The sequence below is a fragment of the Myotis daubentonii genome, chromosome 15 (assembly GCF_963259705.1).
Source record: "Myotis daubentonii chromosome 15, mMyoDau2.1, whole genome shotgun sequence".
In the NCBI taxonomy this organism is placed as follows: domain Eukaryota; kingdom Metazoa; phylum Chordata; class Mammalia; order Chiroptera; family Vespertilionidae; genus Myotis; species Myotis daubentonii.
In genome coordinates this window covers 12,793,081-12,810,196 of record NC_081854.1, presented here as the reverse complement: position 1 = coordinate 12,810,196, position 17,116 = coordinate 12,793,081, and the positions used below count along the sequence as shown (strand labels likewise).

Here is a 17,116-nt window from a genome sequence, read left to right as displayed (position 1 = left end):
ACGCAAGACTGCTGTAAGGTGTCAGTGAGCTAACGTCTCTCTGGACTGACCAGGCAAACCTGTTAATAATAGTAATAACAACAACAACACTCATTCTCCTTCTTTGGCTTCACTGAGTAGCCCGGGGGTTCTCCCATGGGCCTCTTAGAACTCAGCTTCCCATCTCCAGGCCCCCTAAGCCCCTCCCCCCCAGGTGACCCCGTGGGCCAGGATGGTGGGTGGGGCTGCTATCTCCCCAGCCTGTTTGCTTTCCGGGCTCATGGGCCGCCACCCCAGCCAAGGACCTTGAATAAAAAGCCAGGGCACCCTGTCCTGCTTCCTCCTCCCCGGCCTGGACCATGCTCCGGCTCCTCCCTGCTTTGGCGCTCCTAGGGGCGCTGGCTGCCCCCGCAGGTAGGCGCACTGTGTGGGGTCCCAGGGAGAGCAGGGGAGGCCCACCATCACGGTGGGGTCGGCGGGGGGTGGATTCTGAGTCTGAACCCCAGCTCCCTCCACCTCTGTTTGTTGTCTCCCAGGGGCAGCGGAAGGGAGGGCGCAGACTTGGTTCTGGAGCCAGGATGCCTGGGTTCAAATCCTGCCTCTTACACTTCTTAGCTGTGACCTTGGGCGCAAGCCACTTAACCTCTCTGTGCTTCAGGTCCCAGCGATGAGACGAGGGTGATAGCGACCCTGCCTCCGGGAGCTGTTGGGGGCATTCATTGAATTGATACGTTTGAGGACCTTTTTAAGAGCTTAGAACGGTATCGGGCCATCCGGAGCCCTGTCTGAAGGGGCGCTCTCGTTATATCAGGAGTAATTATTACTCGTCCCTTCCCTTGCCTTTTGGTTCTGACTGTGCCACCAGTGGCGGGGCTGGGACTGAAGCAGCCCGGACCCCACGGTGCGGTGCCCTGTGATCTTGGGTGAGGCTGTAAGTCCGTCTGGCTTCAGGTCCCTCCTCTCTGAGAGGGAGGTGTGAGACAAGGGCGGCGTTTTCCGGCTGTGCTTCCTAGAGCCTTGAAGCTTCTGGGAAAAGGAAAAAGAAACGCTTCTTAGAAGAGCCTCGGGGCCTCCCTGAGGTCGAGGAGACTGGCTGCGGGCGCGGCTCAGTGGTGTAGCGTCAACCTATGAACAAAGACTCACGGTTCCATTCCTGGGCAGAGCACTCGCCCGGGTTGCGGGCTGCATCTCCAGTGTGGGGCGTGCAGGAGGCAGCCGGTCAACGATTCTCTCTCATCACTGATGTTTCTCCCTCTCCCTTCCTCTTGGAAATCAATCAAAATAAATATATTTATATATATATTTTTAAAGGAATGAGGCTGACTGGACAGAGGCGATTCTCCCCAGCCCAGCCTAAGAGAATTCCACTCTTACATGTTCCCTTCTGGGCTTTCAAGGGAGGTGCTATTCAGGGAAAGGGTTCCGCGGGCAGAGCCGGTGGGTTGGAGGGAGACTGCCAGCAGCTCCAGCTTGGCAGCGCTGACTCCAACCTCCACGCCCTGCCCACCCTCGTCCACCCCCACCCCCAAGCCTTCTGCACCTCCAGGGAGATGTTCCTTCATCTTCTCCCAACAGCCCTACCCGCTCCCACCCAGCCTTAGTCCTTGGTCGTGTGTGTGTGTGTGTGTGTGTGTATGTGTGTGTGTTCTTCCTCCTCTCTCCCCTCAAATAGCAGGCCTGATCACCCCTTCCTCCCCACAGGGACCTCCGTGACGTGTCCAGCCTGCTCTTTGCCAGGAAACTGTAGAGAGGCCGTTTGTCCTCTGGCCCAGGACTCCTGCTTGTTCCGCCAGATGCAGCTGGGTAGAGACCGAACGGGGCTGGGCAGAGAGGCTGGGCAACGTGGGTGGGCAGGGGTCGGAGGGGAGAGTCAGGGGTGAGCCACCCCGGGACTGGAGGCTCCAAACTTTGCCTCATAGCTCAGCTCAGTACTGTTGGGGGGCGGGCAGGGGTGGCCTCAACACCAGTTGAGGTCCCAGACTGACCTCTGGGAGGGCTTGGGCGTCTCTAATCTCCCCTCCTCAACCTCTATCCTTAGAGAATGGGACTCTCATCAAGAACGGGTCGTGTGTGGCCCCATGGGAATGCCCAGAAGGTGTCTACGCCCTGACCTATGCCCCCAACTCGAGTCTCAGCACAGCCTGTTGTGACAACAACTGCAGCAGGGTTGCACCACCAGGTTTGTCACACAGCTGGGTGGAGTGTCACGGGAACCTGGCCTCCGTTTCAAGCGCTGCCTGGCTAGTCAGAGCAAGGAAAACCTCAGTCTTCTTATCTGGAAAATGGGTGTGAACTAAGCTTTGCAAAGGGTGCCTCCACCACAAAGCTGGCATGGAGCAGGCACTCCATAAGTTGTAGCTGTGCTTGTTGAGTCATTGGGGGGCTGGAGAGAAGCCCCAGACTCTTAGTTCTCCTGAGGGGCTCCCCCAAGGGCGAGCTGAGCAGAACAAGCAATGTTATGGGTGGTGGCAGGCCCAGGTGGGGCGAGCCAGCGAGGTGCCGGGGGTGCACGATTTAAGGACGTGTTCACGCTCTGCCCTCCTACGACCGACAGTGAGCACCTTGCTGGCCTCACTCTAGACCTGGCCCTGAGTGGTGATAAGATTGCTTTTTGTGGCTTGGTAATTTCTTCCAAGGAGGAATTTGCATTAGGCTGGGGTAGCAATGGAGACACTTGGGGCTACTGGCCATCCTTTCAATTGACTGGGGTGCCCCTCCTCCTAAACTGTGTACCTCAATAAAAAACATCCGAGTCCAAGTCGAGAGGCGGGCATGCCATTCAGAATATAAAACATCATGCCTTGGCCGGTGAACCAGGAGGTCGCGGTTTGATTTTACATTCTCTGAGCAGTGAGTGGTAAGAGAGTCGGCCTGCACACTGAAGGGTCTCAAGTTTGAGTCTTGGTCAAGGCATGTACCTGGGTCGCAGGTTCAATCCCTGGCCCAGTCAGGGAGCATGCAGGAGGCAGCCAATCGATGTGTCTCTCTCACAGTGATGTTTCTTTCTCTTTTCCTCTCTCTCTCTCTTCCCCTCCCTCCCTCCTTTCCACTCTCTGTAAAAAGCAATGGAAAAAAATGCTCAGGTGAGGATTAACAACAACAAAGAATATAAAATGTCAGTTTTTAAAAATATATATTTTTATTGATTTTAGAGAGGAAGAGAGAGGGAGAAAGAGAGATAGGAACATCAATGATAAGAAAGAATCATTGATTGGTTGCCTCCTACACGCCCCCTACTGGGGATTGAGCATACAACCTGGGCATGTGCCCTTAACCAGAATCAAACCTGGGACCCTTCAGTCTCCAGGCCGTCGCTCTATCCAGAGTCAAACCGGCTAGAGCTAAAATGGCAGTTTTGATGGAAACTGCTTTGAACAAAACTACTATGAGTAGAGAAGGATCAAAGGGACTACCTCAAAATACTCAACTAATTGTCTTTTTTAATCCTCACCTGAGGATATGTTTTCATTTATTCTAGAGAGAGAGGAAGGGGTAGAGAGAGAGAAACATCGATATGAGAGAGAAACATCGATCGGCTGCCTCCTGTGCCCACCCCGACTGGGGATCAAACTGGCAACCTGGGTATGTGCCCTGACTGGATCAAACCTGCAGCCTTTTTGTTGCACAAGACGACGCTCAACCAACTGAGCCACCCTGCCAGGGCTCGAGTAACTGTCTCTTGGTAGAGGATCAACAGCAGCGCCGGCCAGTAAAATAGAATGTTATCTGTGTCTGTAATGAAAGTTTTTCCAGGAGCCAAATCAAAAAGTTACAAAGAGCCCAGCCACATGGCTCAGTTGGTTGAGCGTCGTCCCCGATGGGGCACACACCTGTGTTGTGGTTCGATTTCCAGTCGGGCCCGTACGGAGTGCAGCAGATGGATGATTTTCTCTCACATCGATGTTTCTCTCTCTCTCTCTCTCTCTAAGCTTGTCCTTAGGTGAGGATTTAAAAAAATTTACAAAGAAAAGGGTAAAATCAATTTTAATAATATGTTTTATTTAATGTAACACACCTGAAACATTTCAACACATAAATAGTCAATCCAATATTATTCATGAAAAATGTTACATTCTTTTTTCACACTAAGCCTCTGAAATGAGGGCGTGTCTTACACTCACAGCACATCCCTAGAGGAACCAGCCACCTTCCACGTGCTCAGCAGCCACGCATGGACAGTGGCCATGAAGGAGCCAGCGCTGTTCATAGTTATGGTGCTTTTTTCGTCTCCTTTTCTATACTTGCCAGTATTTCAATATAAACCCACATTACGATGCCTCGTGACTTAGTTTTGACTCATGAAAAGTATGCTCGAACAGCTTCCTCTTAAAATGTCTGAGATCTCCAAGAAAGCTCTGAAAATTGGTCAGATGGTGGAGAAGCTGGAAGCCACAGTCCCACCCCCAGTCCCACTCCACTCTTTTGCAGAATACCACGAGATCTTAACACCGGAAATAACAGGATCATTTTTAATCGCTTTTGGAATTTGAGGTCTTTGAGGGAAGGCCAGTGCTGTGTCTCCGGAGCAGGGCCTGGTACACAGTAGGCACTCAAGAAATGTTTGTGGGATGAATCAAGGGCCCTTAGGGTCCAGCACGAAGGCTCATTTCGGACCCGTGAACAGTGTGGGGCCAGCCCCGCCCACGGCTCTGTTTGCTGTTCCTCCGAATAAGTCCTCAGGGGCCGGAGGGAGATGACTAAGGTCCGCTGGCCCCACTTTGGAGGAGAATGTTCTGGGCTGTGGTGGGTGGAGGCAGCAAGAACAGAGGCTGGTGGACGCGTTCCTTGGCCCCCGTCCCACCCTGACTATACCCACTCCCACCAGAGGAAGCCCAGCCCAACGGGGTGAAGTGTCACTACTGCTCTGGGAACAGGTCAGCCCCGTGTGACTCCCTGTCGGTCATGAACTGCACCGGACACCAGACTGCGTGTGTCACCCTCAAAGGCACCTGGGATCGAGGTAAGGGCTCCCTTAGGGGGTCATTTGCACGGGGAGCCTGCCTCCTGCCTGCGCAAGTAAGTGTGGAGGTCCATTTGCATGCGTGTGCCGGTTATTATCGCTAATTAACAAATCCTTGGCAAATGCAGTGGCTTAAAAACAACCACCACCGTTTTATGCACGCTTATGGTTTCCGTGGGTTGGGAATTCACGAAGGGTTCAGCTGGACAGTCCTGGGGCTCTCACGTGGCGGCAGTCAGAAGGTGGCTGGAGGGCAACTGCAGGATGGAGGGGCCTTTCCGTGCGGTCTCGCCACATGGGTTAGCTTGGGCTTCCTTACATCATGGCTGCCATCCTCTCTACATGGTGGCTGCAGACTTCGAGAACAAGTATTCCAGCAAACAGTGGCAGCTGCATGGTCTTTGTCAGCCTAGCTTTGGAAGTCACACCAGGTCCCTTCTGTCATGCGTTCCTGGTTGAACCGGCCACAAAGGTCCGTCTGGTTTAAAAGGAGGAGGCCTAGACCCTCACCTCTTGATGTTTCAAAGAATTTGCGGAGGTATTTTAAAATCCCCACTTTTTGCAAATGGTTGGAGCAGGGGCCTTTGGAGCAAAAGGCTTAGACTAGACTGGCCAGAGGATACACTAACTGTGAAGCCAACCAAGTGACAGAGAGAAGTGGCCTGGGCTCCTACTCCTGACAGCATAGTGGACTAGACCCTTCGAAGGGCCTTCTTGCTATAAACAGTGGCATGCTGGAGGGGGGCGGGCAGCGGGAGCAGGAGTGGTGGGCGTGGCCCACCCTGGCTGGAGGAGTATTTCATCACTGCCATTGTTGAGAAGTGCCGGTATATGGTGATAATAAAAAGCAGATTGACTTTTAGTCGGCTTTATTATTGTTTCTAAATGCTTTACAGACAATACACTTCCTTATGGCCCGTTGCCAGGACAGATTGCTCCCACTGCCATCTCCCTTGGTATGCCACTGTTTACAGATGAACTGGATGCTGTACAAGATTATTTCTCCATGCTTTTGGGGGAATTTCCAAGGGCCTTCAAACAAAATAGTAATGTTAATAGAAATCAGGACAAGAGCAGTGAGCAGAAGTGGAACTGGGAGGGGATGTCTGCTCTGGGTGCCGGGCTCTTAGGTTAGCACTGTAGTTGGGGAGCTGACCCTTAGGGTCCCGTATATGCCAGGGACCTTGGAAGGAGGCTGAAGTGATCCCAGGTGGGTAGCACTTCCCAGCTCTCAGGATAAGCCAAAGGAAGTCCTCTCCGGAGGAAAGCCGCCAGGGCTTCCACAGATCAACACCAACCCAGTGTGAGCTCACAATCAGAGCCCACGAGAGGCACAAGGAAAGAAGCCACCAGGAGCGAGGCAGAAGCGATGAACAGCACAGGCAGACCCACGAGGAACCCACCATCGTAGTTCCCAGCTCCGGAACAGAACTGTAGGTGATGTATACGAAGGAACAAAGCTAGAATCGCAGAAAAAAGCAGCAGCAAGAGGCTGTAAGATGTGACCAGGGATGTTTGAAAACGAACCGTATAGAACTATCAGGAGAGACAGAGAGAGACAGACATCAAGGTGGGAGGCTCAGGCTCTGAGTCCCCCTGACGCTCCCTCTGTTTCTGCAGGGGGCCCCCCAATGCTCAAGGGCTGTGCCACGCCAGCGCTGTGCAACCTGCCCGTGAACAGCACCCTGGGTCCCGAAGCATTTGGATTCCATCTCACAGCCCGGCCTGAATGCTACCATGAGGCTCCTCCCACCCAGCCAGGTGCTTCCAACCTTGACCCTCTCTGCCCTCTCTGGATCCTACTTGCCCTTCCCAATTCTGTGTGTGCCCAGGGTATCCCCTCCCTCTTACTCTAGTGTTCCCATCACACACACACACAGACACACACACACGCACACACCACCTGACATACCAGAAGCAGAAAATCCCATTGGCACAGAGCCACACACCCTCAAACACCCACATTTATATCCTGGTACCCCAAACAGCCCTAGAGAGGAGCACGCCTCTCTAACCATGAGCGTCCTGTCGCGTAAGTGCGGTTAGAGCTCTAACTCGGTTTAAAGAAAACATCCGGGGTCTCTGCCTTCCTGTTTTCACTTTCTTGCTTGGGAAGGAAGACGTTTGCCACCTGTCTCCCTTTGGCTTCTCACAGAACCCAGCCCGTAGTTTTAGTCTTCTAGAAGAGAGACGCTCCCTGAGGTAGTGCTCACCAGGCCACAGCTCTCCAAGTGAGGCATCTGGCAGAACGGCAGGCCTTTCGCAGGCGAGGGAGGAACTTTCCGGATTTGGGTGGGGCCGCATTTCTTCAGCTCCGGGCACAGGGGATGCCTTTGCTGGAAACCACAGGGCAAGGACAGGCAGACGATCTCTCTGCTGAGTCTGCAGGCGAAAGGGGAACATTCTTCCTTTCGCTGCCTCAGATTCCCAGTTGCTAGGAGTTTTACTTTCCAAAACCAAGCAGCGAATTAAAGTACTGATCACAAGGCCGGGGAGCTCAGAATTTACGACATGGAAAGGAAAAGGGGAAGAGAGGATTGCTGCACTGGAAAGTGGGCCACGGCATCTTTGCATATGCAGTTCCTATGGACATATCTCCACGCGGGGGCACATCGGTTGTCAGGTCCAGACCCATACATGTGGGCTGGGAAAGGGACAGTACAAACATGCAAATACATAAAAGCACAAAATAGCCCCAGCTGATTTGGCTCAGTGGATAGAGCGTTGGCCTGCGGACTGAAAGGTCCCAGGTTCGATTCAGGTCAGGGCCTGTGCCTGGGTTGCGGGCTCCATCCAGCATGATTCTCTTTCATCATTGATGTTTCTATCTCTCTGTCCCTCTCCCTCCTCTCTGAAATCAATAAAAACATTAAAAAATAAAAGCACAAAATATCCACAGATACTCGGAAACAGGCTAACGTCCATAAGCGTTCACGTCTGTGTGCTAGCATATATTTCCAAGCACCCCACGCCTCGCTGGACACACAGACACACACACACACACACACACACACACACACACCCAGCCTTACACACATGCACATAAAAACGTGCTCTCTTCACACAGGTACACACATGCACACCTGCTCCCACAGGGGCTCATGGAGACACACACCCAAACACCCCCATCCTCCCACAGACAGTTCCAGAACACACAGAGTTCAGCATGGGCCCCACAGCCACGCGCACACAGAGAGACAGGCCTGCACGCTGCTACACACAAACTGCGTCATGGCAGAAGTGCACACACACGGTGTAGTTACACAATCCCAGGCACATACCAAGGTGCCGAGAAATGTGTGTGTGCACATGCACACACACACACGCGCACACACACACACACACACACGTTGTCCTCCAGCAGCTCATCTTCCTCTCTCCCCAGGTACCCTAGCAACTTCGACCCACAGCAAGGCCAAGGCCACCACCTGTTTCACCTGCTCGGACAGCGACCATTGCCACCCTTTCTCCTGCCCCGCAGAGAGGAGCTACTGCCTTCAGACGGCGGGCATCCTGGGTGAGCGCCCCTGGGAGGGGCTGGGAGGGGAGGCAGACGCGGGGCCTGGGCCACAGCAAGGCCTCTCCTTGCCCCCCGGGCCTGCTGCCTTGACTGCAGTCACAGCCGCCTTTTCCTGCCCATGGAGGACAGAGGCTGGTGGCCGGGGAGGATGTGAGTTTAAAATCTGATGCCTCATTTGTTTGGCTACTTATTGCTGAATAATAAATCAACTCCTAACACAGTGGCTCGACGAACAAAACAGAAACAAACTCGGAGATCCAGAGAACAAATTGGTGGCTGTCAGACAGGAGGGAGGTGGGGGGCTGGGGGACAAAGGCGAAGGGATTAAGAAGTACCCATTGCCAGTCATTAAAATAGTGGGGGGGGGGTGGGAAGTACAGCAGAGGGAATGTGGTCACTAATACGGTAAGGACTACTACGGTGTTGGATGGCTACTTACTTACTGAGGTGATCACCTGTAAGGTACATACCTGTCCAATCACCATGTTGTACACCTGAAAAGGATATAATGTTGCATGCCAAGCCTAATAGAAAAATAGTTCGGTCCTGGGTTTCGGCACAAAAAAAAAAAAAAAAAAAAAAAAAAGGAAAGAAACAACAAACAGACAAAAGTAGTGACTTAACCATAAAAGGACAAGTACTATCTGATTTCACTTATACGAGGATCTAGACTAGTCAAACCAGGGAAACAGAAAGTAGAATGCTGGGAGGAGAGGGAAATGGGCATTGCTATTTGATGGGTAAAGCGTTTTAATTTTGCCAAATGAAGTCATTCTAGAGATCTGTTTCACAATATTGATGCAGGTAACACTACTAAACTGTACACTTAAAATGGGTAAGGCTGTAAATTCTATATTACGTGTTGTTTTTTTTACCACAATTTTAAAAAAAAAAACTTTATGGCATAAAACAATGGTTTATTATTTCCCACCATTCTGTGGGCTGCCAGGCCCGGCTGGGCAGCTCTGCTCCAGGGAGTGCAGGCTGAGGTCACGTATGTGGCTGCATTCAGCCGGGAACTCAACTGGGGCTGGAGCGTTCGCTTCAGCCTCTCCCCTTCCCCCTCTCACCAGCCTCCCTCCACGTGGCCCCTCATCAGTCTGTAGCCTCGTTGAGCTTCCTTACAGTATGGTGTCTGGCTTCCAAGAAGGGAGAAGTACAAACCAGAGTCTTCAATTTATTTTATTTTATAATCTTCACCCAAGGATATTTTTTCCATTGATTTTTTAGAAAGAGTGGAAGGAAGGAAGGGGAGAGAGAGAGAGAGAGAGAGAGAGAGAGAGAGAGAGAGAGAGAGAGAGAGAGATGTGGGAGAGACGCATCGATTGGTTGCCTACTGAACATGCCCCATCCGGGGCCAGGTATTGAACCTGTAACTCAGGCATGCGCCCTTGACCAGGAATCAAACTTGAGACCCTTCGGGTAGTGGGCTGATGCTCCAGCCACACCGGCCAGGGCTACCGGCTGCTTCTTAAGATTAAGCCCAGAGCCGGCACAGTGTCGCCTCTGCCACAGCCTGTTGGTCAGAAGCAGCGCTGAGGCCAGCTCAGGGTTCAGGAGGGAGGAAAGAGATTGCACCTCTTGATGCAGCAGGGGTGAGGTCATGTGGCAAAAAAAGCGTGTGGGATGGGAGACACAGTGTGGCCATCTTGAAATCTACTGCAACATCCTGGGCAGGGAGCCCCCTAAGTCTCCTGTCCATCTGCCCCGTAAAGGAGAAACTGGACATTTCTGTTCAGGGAACAGCAGTTGAACTAGAAACCAGTCTTTCTTTGGTATAAATTTCAAGAGACACAGCAGTAGAATAAACAGGAATTCCAGTGGTATCGATGGGAATAGTGAGGATGGGGACCAGGCTGGGCACCCCTGGGGTCCCTGAGAGGCTCTGGCTAAGGGGGCGAGGTGCCCACGGGCAGGTGGCTCAGACATCGCAGATCCAGAGCCCCCTGCTCACTGGAACCCCAAGGGGAGGAGGCCGGGAGGAAGGCTCTCTGCACCGTGGGTCTTGATGAACAACGACAGGGTTTGTGTGTATCGGGGGTGATCTCAGGCAGAGCGAATGCGGAATGCCGGCAGTGACACCCCTCGGGGCTTGGCCGTTGTGATTGCTCTTCCTTATAAGTCCGCTTCCAAATCTCTCCAGCCTTAGGGGAAGGTGACTCTGTCGCCTGGAGAAATGGTTCCTGCGTGGCCTCCGAGGACTGCAAATTTGACAACCCCATCTCTGCCCTGACCTACAGCATCGGCTTTGGTTTCTGGGTCAACACCACCTGCTGCCAAGGCAGCTGCCCGGAGCCCACTCTTCCGGGTATGCTGCCACCAGGAAGGCGTCAGAGGGGTGGCCGCGCGGGTGGCGGTGCCTAGAGGAGAGTTTGTCCTGGGCTGAAGAAGGCAGGGGGGCGGGGGCATCCCTTAACCCCCTCCCCCCAATCAGGCTGCCCTAAGGCACTGACCCTGCTCAGTGGGAAAGGCCAGGACAGTCGTCCCCATGGTAGAGCCTATGAGTGCAGGGCGGGCCTGAGAGGTCCCGAGAGCCCGCCCGGCTGACCGCCACCCTCCTCTATACAGCGACACTGCCGGCCTCGCGCACCCTGAGCAAGTTCCTGTGCCCTACATGTGCCGAGGGCCACCTGGGGCTCTGCAACTCCTCCTTGTACATGCAGTGTCCCCGTGGGGAGACCACGTGTGTCCAGCTGGACCTGGTGTCTGAAGAAGGTAACGTGTGTGTCTGGTGTGAGCACAGGTGCGTGAGTGAGCCTGAGTTTGGGGCCCACCTCTATCATTTACGCTGTGTGACCAAAGATCAGTGGCTTCATCTCGTTGAGCCTCAGTTTTCCCTTCTGGTAAATGGGAGTGCTGGAAACACACCCCAGGGAGTTTTGTGAGGAGGAAGTGAGTCCAGGAGAGAGGCGGGAAAGCAGAGGGCATAACGCAGGACTCTGGGGCCAGGCTGCCTGGAGTCAAATCCCAAATCTACACCACTTAGGAGCTGGGTGGTCTTGGGCAGGTGGCTTTGCCTCTCTGTGCCTTAATTTCCCATCTGAGAAAGAGGATAATTATAGTCCCTAGTTCATAAGATTGTTGTGAAAATTAGGTAAGATGATTCATACAACTTCTAGATGGGTGTTGCCCAAAAGAAATATACTGTGAGCCACATGTATAATTTAAACTGTTCTAGAGGCTGCATTTAAAAAGTACAAAGTAACAGATTAAATTAATTTAGTTATATATGTGTGTGTGTGTGTGTATATATATATATATATATATATATATATATATATATATAATCCTTACCCAAAGATATATTTTTTCCATTGATCTTTAGAGGGAGAGTGGAAGGAAGGGAGGAGGGGGACACAGACAGAGAGAGAGACTTCGATCTGAGAGAGACACATCAACTGGTTGCCTCCCGCACACACCCCGAATGGGGCCAGGGATCTGAGGTACGTGCCCTTGACTGGGAATCAAGACCCCCTAATTACTAGGCTCTCACGGCCCGGGGCTAGTAATGTGTTCTTTTTAGTCCAGTATATCCAGCACGCAGCCAATAGGGAAATGATAGACGGGATAAGTCTTACACTCATTATTTCCCACTGAGCCTTTGTAAGCGGGTGTGGATTGTACCTTCACAGCACCTCTCAGCTGGAGCCAGCCACATCTCAAGTGCTCAACAGCCACATGTGGCCAGTGGTTACTGTACTGACAGCACGATTCTGGGCCACAGCAAGTGTGATGTTTGGCATTTCAGCGAATCTAAGATGATAGCGATGGGGAGGGAGACAGGAAGTCAGCTCTACTCAGAAATGTCGAAATGTGTGGGTCTAAGGGGGATGTGGCTCTCGGAACTGACGCAAGTCAACGTCAGAGGTCGTGACCGCTGTGTGTGGGTAAGGCTTAAGTGAGGCGGTGAGGCGGACAGGCCTTCCATCAACATTGCTCAAGGACCGATGAGCGCGGAGCCTGGGGGTGTAAGCCCAGGGCTGTGTGTGCCTGTGTTTCCCCGGCAGGGGTGACACGGCGGTGGACGGGTGCACAGCTGTGCTTGTGTTGATTGCATGTGGGCTCCGGGGACATGAGGGGAGCTGCGTGTGACGGGGATGTGTGTGCCTGTGGGCACGCGTGGGCGGCTGGGCGTGAGGGTGGGTGTGGGACAATGCCTCACAAACACGGCTCTTTGAGGAAGTATATTCTAGCTCAGGGCAAAATGAGACAAAGGCAGACCAGGCTGCGAGGCTTCCATTTCCTTTTAGCTTTCGTGGTATGGAGAAGTTCAAAGATAAGTAAGAGGAAACAGTTCAGTGACCCCCATATACTCTCCACCCAACTCCAGAGATTATGCACTGGTGGCCAGTCCCTGTATTATTTTGAACACAAACTCAGGTATCTTATCACGTCAACCATGCGGAGTTCCATCTGCATCCCTGAAAGGGCTGAGAAATGACCTACGATTGTGGTGAGGTGTTTTCTGTTGGTAAAATAAGGCCGTGTCACTTTCCTGTCCCCCATCAAGTCCCCAATAAACCGGCTACATTTGTATATGTGTATTTATGTGGAATATCACGCTATATTACACCGTGCGGCTCTGAAGAAGCATAGGAATCACTGGGAAACTGTGTGAAATAGTGGCCGCCAGGTGTCAGGTTTTTTTTTTAATATATTTTATTGATTTTTTACAGAGAGGAAGGGAGAGGGATAGAGAGTTAGAAACATCGATGAGAGAGAAACATCGACCAGCTGCCTCCTGCACACCCCCTACTGGGGATGTGCCCCCAACTAAGGTACATGCCCTTGACCGGAATCGAACCTGGGACCCTTGAGTCCGCAGGCTGACGCTCTATCCACTGAGCCACACCGGCTAGGGCACCAGGTGTCAGTTTTTATTAACATTGGATACAGGAAAGGAGCGCCTGTAACACGGGTAAGGCATCGAGCGCCAGTGAAGAGCAGCTGTGCCCCGCCCAGCTCAAGGGTCAGAACACCCCTATTGCGTTTCCCAAAAGGCATGGAATCCAGGGTCTGCCACTCCCTCCCAGGTTTCCTATTTTTTAAATTTAATCCTTTTAAAAGATATGTTTTTATTGATTTCAGAGAGGAAGGGAGAAGGTGAGAGAGATTCTCTCTCTAACATCAATGATGAGAGAGAATCATTGATTGGCTGCCTCCTGCACGCCCCCTACTGGGGATCGAGCCTGCAACCCGGCATGCGCCCTTGACAGGATTCGAACCGGGGACCCTTCAGGCCTCAGGCCGACGCTCTATCCACTGAACCACACCAGCCAGGGCCCATGTTTCCTATTTGAAGTGTCAGTTTTCTTTCCCCAAATCTCAGCAAGGCTCTGACCTGGGGACACAGGCCACTGTGAGGGGCCGGAGGGAATTTCGGGGTAATTTGCTGCATCAGAGAAACCTTGATATCGGGATGGAGGGTGCGGGCTGGCGCCTGTGCCCCTCACGCCCTCCCCCCGCGTCTCCGTCCCGCAGGCGGCAGGAACCTGAGCGTGCGGGGCTGCGGCTCCCGCGACCTGTGCAGCGCCCCGCAGGGGACGGAGGGGCTCCGGGCGCTCCCCGGCCACCGGCTGGCCCGCAGGCCCGACTGCAGCTCCGGCAAACGCGCGGTCATCGACTCCTCGAGCTCGTCCGGGACGCCGGGCCCCCGCCTGGCCCTGCCCGCGCTGGTGGCGCTGGTCGCCCGCGCCCTCGCCTAGCACCCCGCCCGGAGCCCCCGCTGGTTCCGCTCGTCGCTAGGGGGCACCCCGGCTCCCTCTGCCAGGACTTGCCAGGGGCCCAGAAGCTGGTGACTCGGTCAAGGGGCGAACCTCCTCCTTCGAGCCTGGGCTCCCCCGGGCCATGCCTCCTCCCCCATCCAGGTTCTTCCTCCAGGGGGCCCCCAACACCAGGCCACCCCCAGGCTGTCTGGGAAACAGCCCCTCCTCCTCTGCCTCCCTCTTTAGGGTCTAGCCAAGTCCTGGGCAGCCACGGTGGGGCTTGAGGACCCAGTACACCCCCTTTCCAGGCCTTCACAGCACCCTGCACCCCACCACGGCCCCTCTGTCTCGGCTCAGTGTCCGCTGTCGCAGACCTGAATGAATCTCATCGCACAAGCCGCGTGGCTTGGTCTTCCTTTCGGTGGCTGCAGCCTCCATCAGGCCCCGAGGTGGTCTGTCTCCTCTGGGGCCAGGAGCGGCCCAGCCCCAGGGCACCTGCGGGTGACTGTCTGGGAGCCAGGGCGGCATCAGCCCAAATGCCCGCCTGGCGCCAGCGTCCTGTTAGCGCCAGCATCGGGCCCAAAGGAGGGAGCAGAGTTCAGGACAGGGAGCTCCAGGACCCATTCAGCAGCGGAAAGTGATGGAAAGTCCAACTCATCAGGCCCCATCTGACAAACACCTACTGACCCATTCATCCATCAAGCAGTTCTAGACACGGGGGTGCCTAGTAAAATATTCTCTGCCCCAGGAAGTTCTGTTTCAGTGGGGCAGGGAGATAGGGAGCATCACTTACCACACGCCAGAGGGTGACGAGAGCTGCGGGGAAAGCAGTGCAGGGAGAGGAGTGGGGCGTGCTGGGACAGGGGTGCGCTTATGTGGGCGTCTCAGGAGGTGACGGCCGAATAAGGACCGGAAGGGGTGAGGGAGAGGGCCGTGCGGGTGGCTAGGGCAGGGGTGGGGCATTCCAGGCGGAGGGAACTGCGAACAAAGGCCTGAGGCCCGAGCAGTAAAGACTAGCGAATGCGGTACCCGCCACAGAGAGAATGGAGGCAGGCAACTCAGGGTCATCCACTGAGCAGCTCAACGGCATCGCCCACCACCTGCCGCTGCCCTGCCCGCCTCGGATGCCGGTGTGGCACGAAGATGCCGCGGTCCCACACCGTGACCTCATGCTGCCACATGCAAAGCAGGAAGAGGCGGCCTCCAGTCCTGGTCGCCCCACAAACCCCAGCTTCTAGCAGACTTCCCTCATGTCCCTGCAAGAAGTGAGCCGGCCAACCCCTGGCAAGGTAGTGGATTGTCCTGAGTCACTTTGTCTAAAGATTCAGTCCCTGGAGGTGAGAGAGGCCCAGTCTCTCAGAAGGTCCGTGGCTGCCTCAGGTTCTGGACAAAACGGGGTTCTATTAGCAAAGAAAAGGGGTCAATAGGGATCAGTTAGGACAGGAAAAAGCATCTTAGGTGGCTCAAAAGACGCGGTTTCATACAGGGAATGGCTTACCCTGTGTTGCAAGGGCTGGGAGAGAAAAGATGGAAGGAGGGGAGCTGGAGAGAAGGAAAGGGGGGCCTTACAGTTACTGGGGCTGTGCAGCAAAGCACCCCAATACCTGGTGGCACAAGACAATCCAGCAGGAGGGACTTGGTTCCTGCCCACAGAGTTGGTGGAAGAGCTGATTCGGGCGTAGAAATCGGATGGAACCATGGAGAGTCCTGACCAGTAACAGCAGCCTCCTTCCCTATTGTCACTGGGAGGACACAGGCAGGATGTGTGTCCCACCCAAAAGCCCCACCTGCCACCTGGAAGGCCTCTGTGTGGAGGATGTCCGCCCTGGGGTGGGGTGCAGGGGAGCCGGGTGCCGTGAGGGGTGGGGAAGGCAGGAGCTGTTTCTGTGAGACTGGAGGCCCCGGGGACAGGCCAGGATCTGCTCCTTCGTCACTGAGCAGGCAGGCGCTCAGGAAACGCTTGCAGCGGAAGCGGATTTAAGGCGAGTGGCCTGGAGTCTGCAGGGAGGGAAAGGGACTGCGGGGCGGGGTGAAGCGAACTCGGGCAGAGGATTTAATTTTATTGTACATTTCTAACATTTTTCAAGTTACACGGCCCCATTATCTTACACACACAGAAACAAACAGACTCAGCAGTGCCTCTCGGCGCTCACTGAAGGACGAAGACATCGGGACAGTGGGGGGCCCCAGGGCCCCTCCCTGACCCCCTCTCCTTGCCTCTCCTCTCCCCTGAGATAACCTCTCCCCTAAACATGGATTTCTATTGCTACAGACCCAAGTGCTTTCAATGTTTTAAACCAAGTCTTTCCCCTTTTACTTTTCTCTCCCTCTTTTCTCCCCCATAGACTCTCCCAGGGACCCCCACCCCAGGAAAGCATGTTAACCTCCTATATCTCCTTCCATTATTTCCCAAATAATCCCATGTAGATGCATAGATATATCCATATAGATGTATTGATATCAATATATATGTCTACATATATGCATATGTCATGACTATATTATATATACATCTGCCATAGCTATAGCATGTGGCATATTTGTGTCATGTCTCTGTCATATAGGTGGACAGGGTTTTTGAACCTCTAAAATATCAGCCACAGCTCTGTGCCTCTTGCTTTCCTTAACAGCACCTCTGGGAATCCCCCAGGTCACTTGATTCCCCCCGAATGGCGGCAGGCGTGGCTCACATGGCCTGGCCCGGCTGTGCCAGCACCTATTCCGTCAGGTCCACTGCGGGGTTCACATTGCTTCCTTCCTTCCCTCCGCTGTGAGCGAGTCAGCAGCAGGTGCCCTGATGACGCAGTGTTCATTGTTATGTGCTTTGGGTCAGAGGTTTCTAAGAGACTCTAGAAGCATGGAAGATAGGGCCCTTTCATACATTTAAATGAAAGTCTAAAATGTATAATGAACTGCGATCAAAAGTGACACAGACATTAGAAGTGAGAAATG

The 17,116-nt window shown here is 53.7% G+C and overlaps 1 protein-coding gene across 1 annotated transcript; it reads left to right on the top strand.

The window, feature by feature from the left end:
• Positions 1 to 255: 255 nt before the first annotated feature.
• LOC132216780 (uncharacterized) lies at positions 256 to 14,562 on the top strand. The gene is made up of 9 exons (XM_059666295.1): positions 256 to 393; positions 1,681 to 1,782; positions 2,018 to 2,158; positions 4,805 to 4,939; positions 6,560 to 6,700; positions 8,325 to 8,456; positions 10,603 to 10,767; positions 11,028 to 11,174; positions 13,941 to 14,562. The coding sequence occupies exons 1-9, from the start codon at positions 339 to 341 to the stop codon at positions 14,162 to 14,164; spliced, it is 1,242 nt and encodes a 413-aa protein (XP_059522278.1). The 5' UTR covers positions 256 to 338; the 3' UTR covers positions 14,165 to 14,562.
• Positions 14,563 to 17,116: the final 2,554 nt, after the last annotated feature.

Bases quoted from the DNA above. Each gene is read 5' to 3' on its own strand.
- LOC132216780 (XM_059666295.1), top strand. From the start codon at position 339: ATGCTCCGGCTCCTCCCTGCTTTGGCGCTCCTAGGGGCGCTGGCTGCC. The intron at 1,783-2,017 runs GTAGAGACCGAA...CTCTATCCTTAG, and splicing joins GTTCCGCCAGATGCAGCTGG to AGAATGGGACTCTCATCAAG. The intron at 6,701-8,324 runs GTGCTTCCAACC...CTCTCTCCCCAG, and splicing joins GGCTCCTCCCACCCAGCCAG to GTACCCTAGCAACTTCGACC.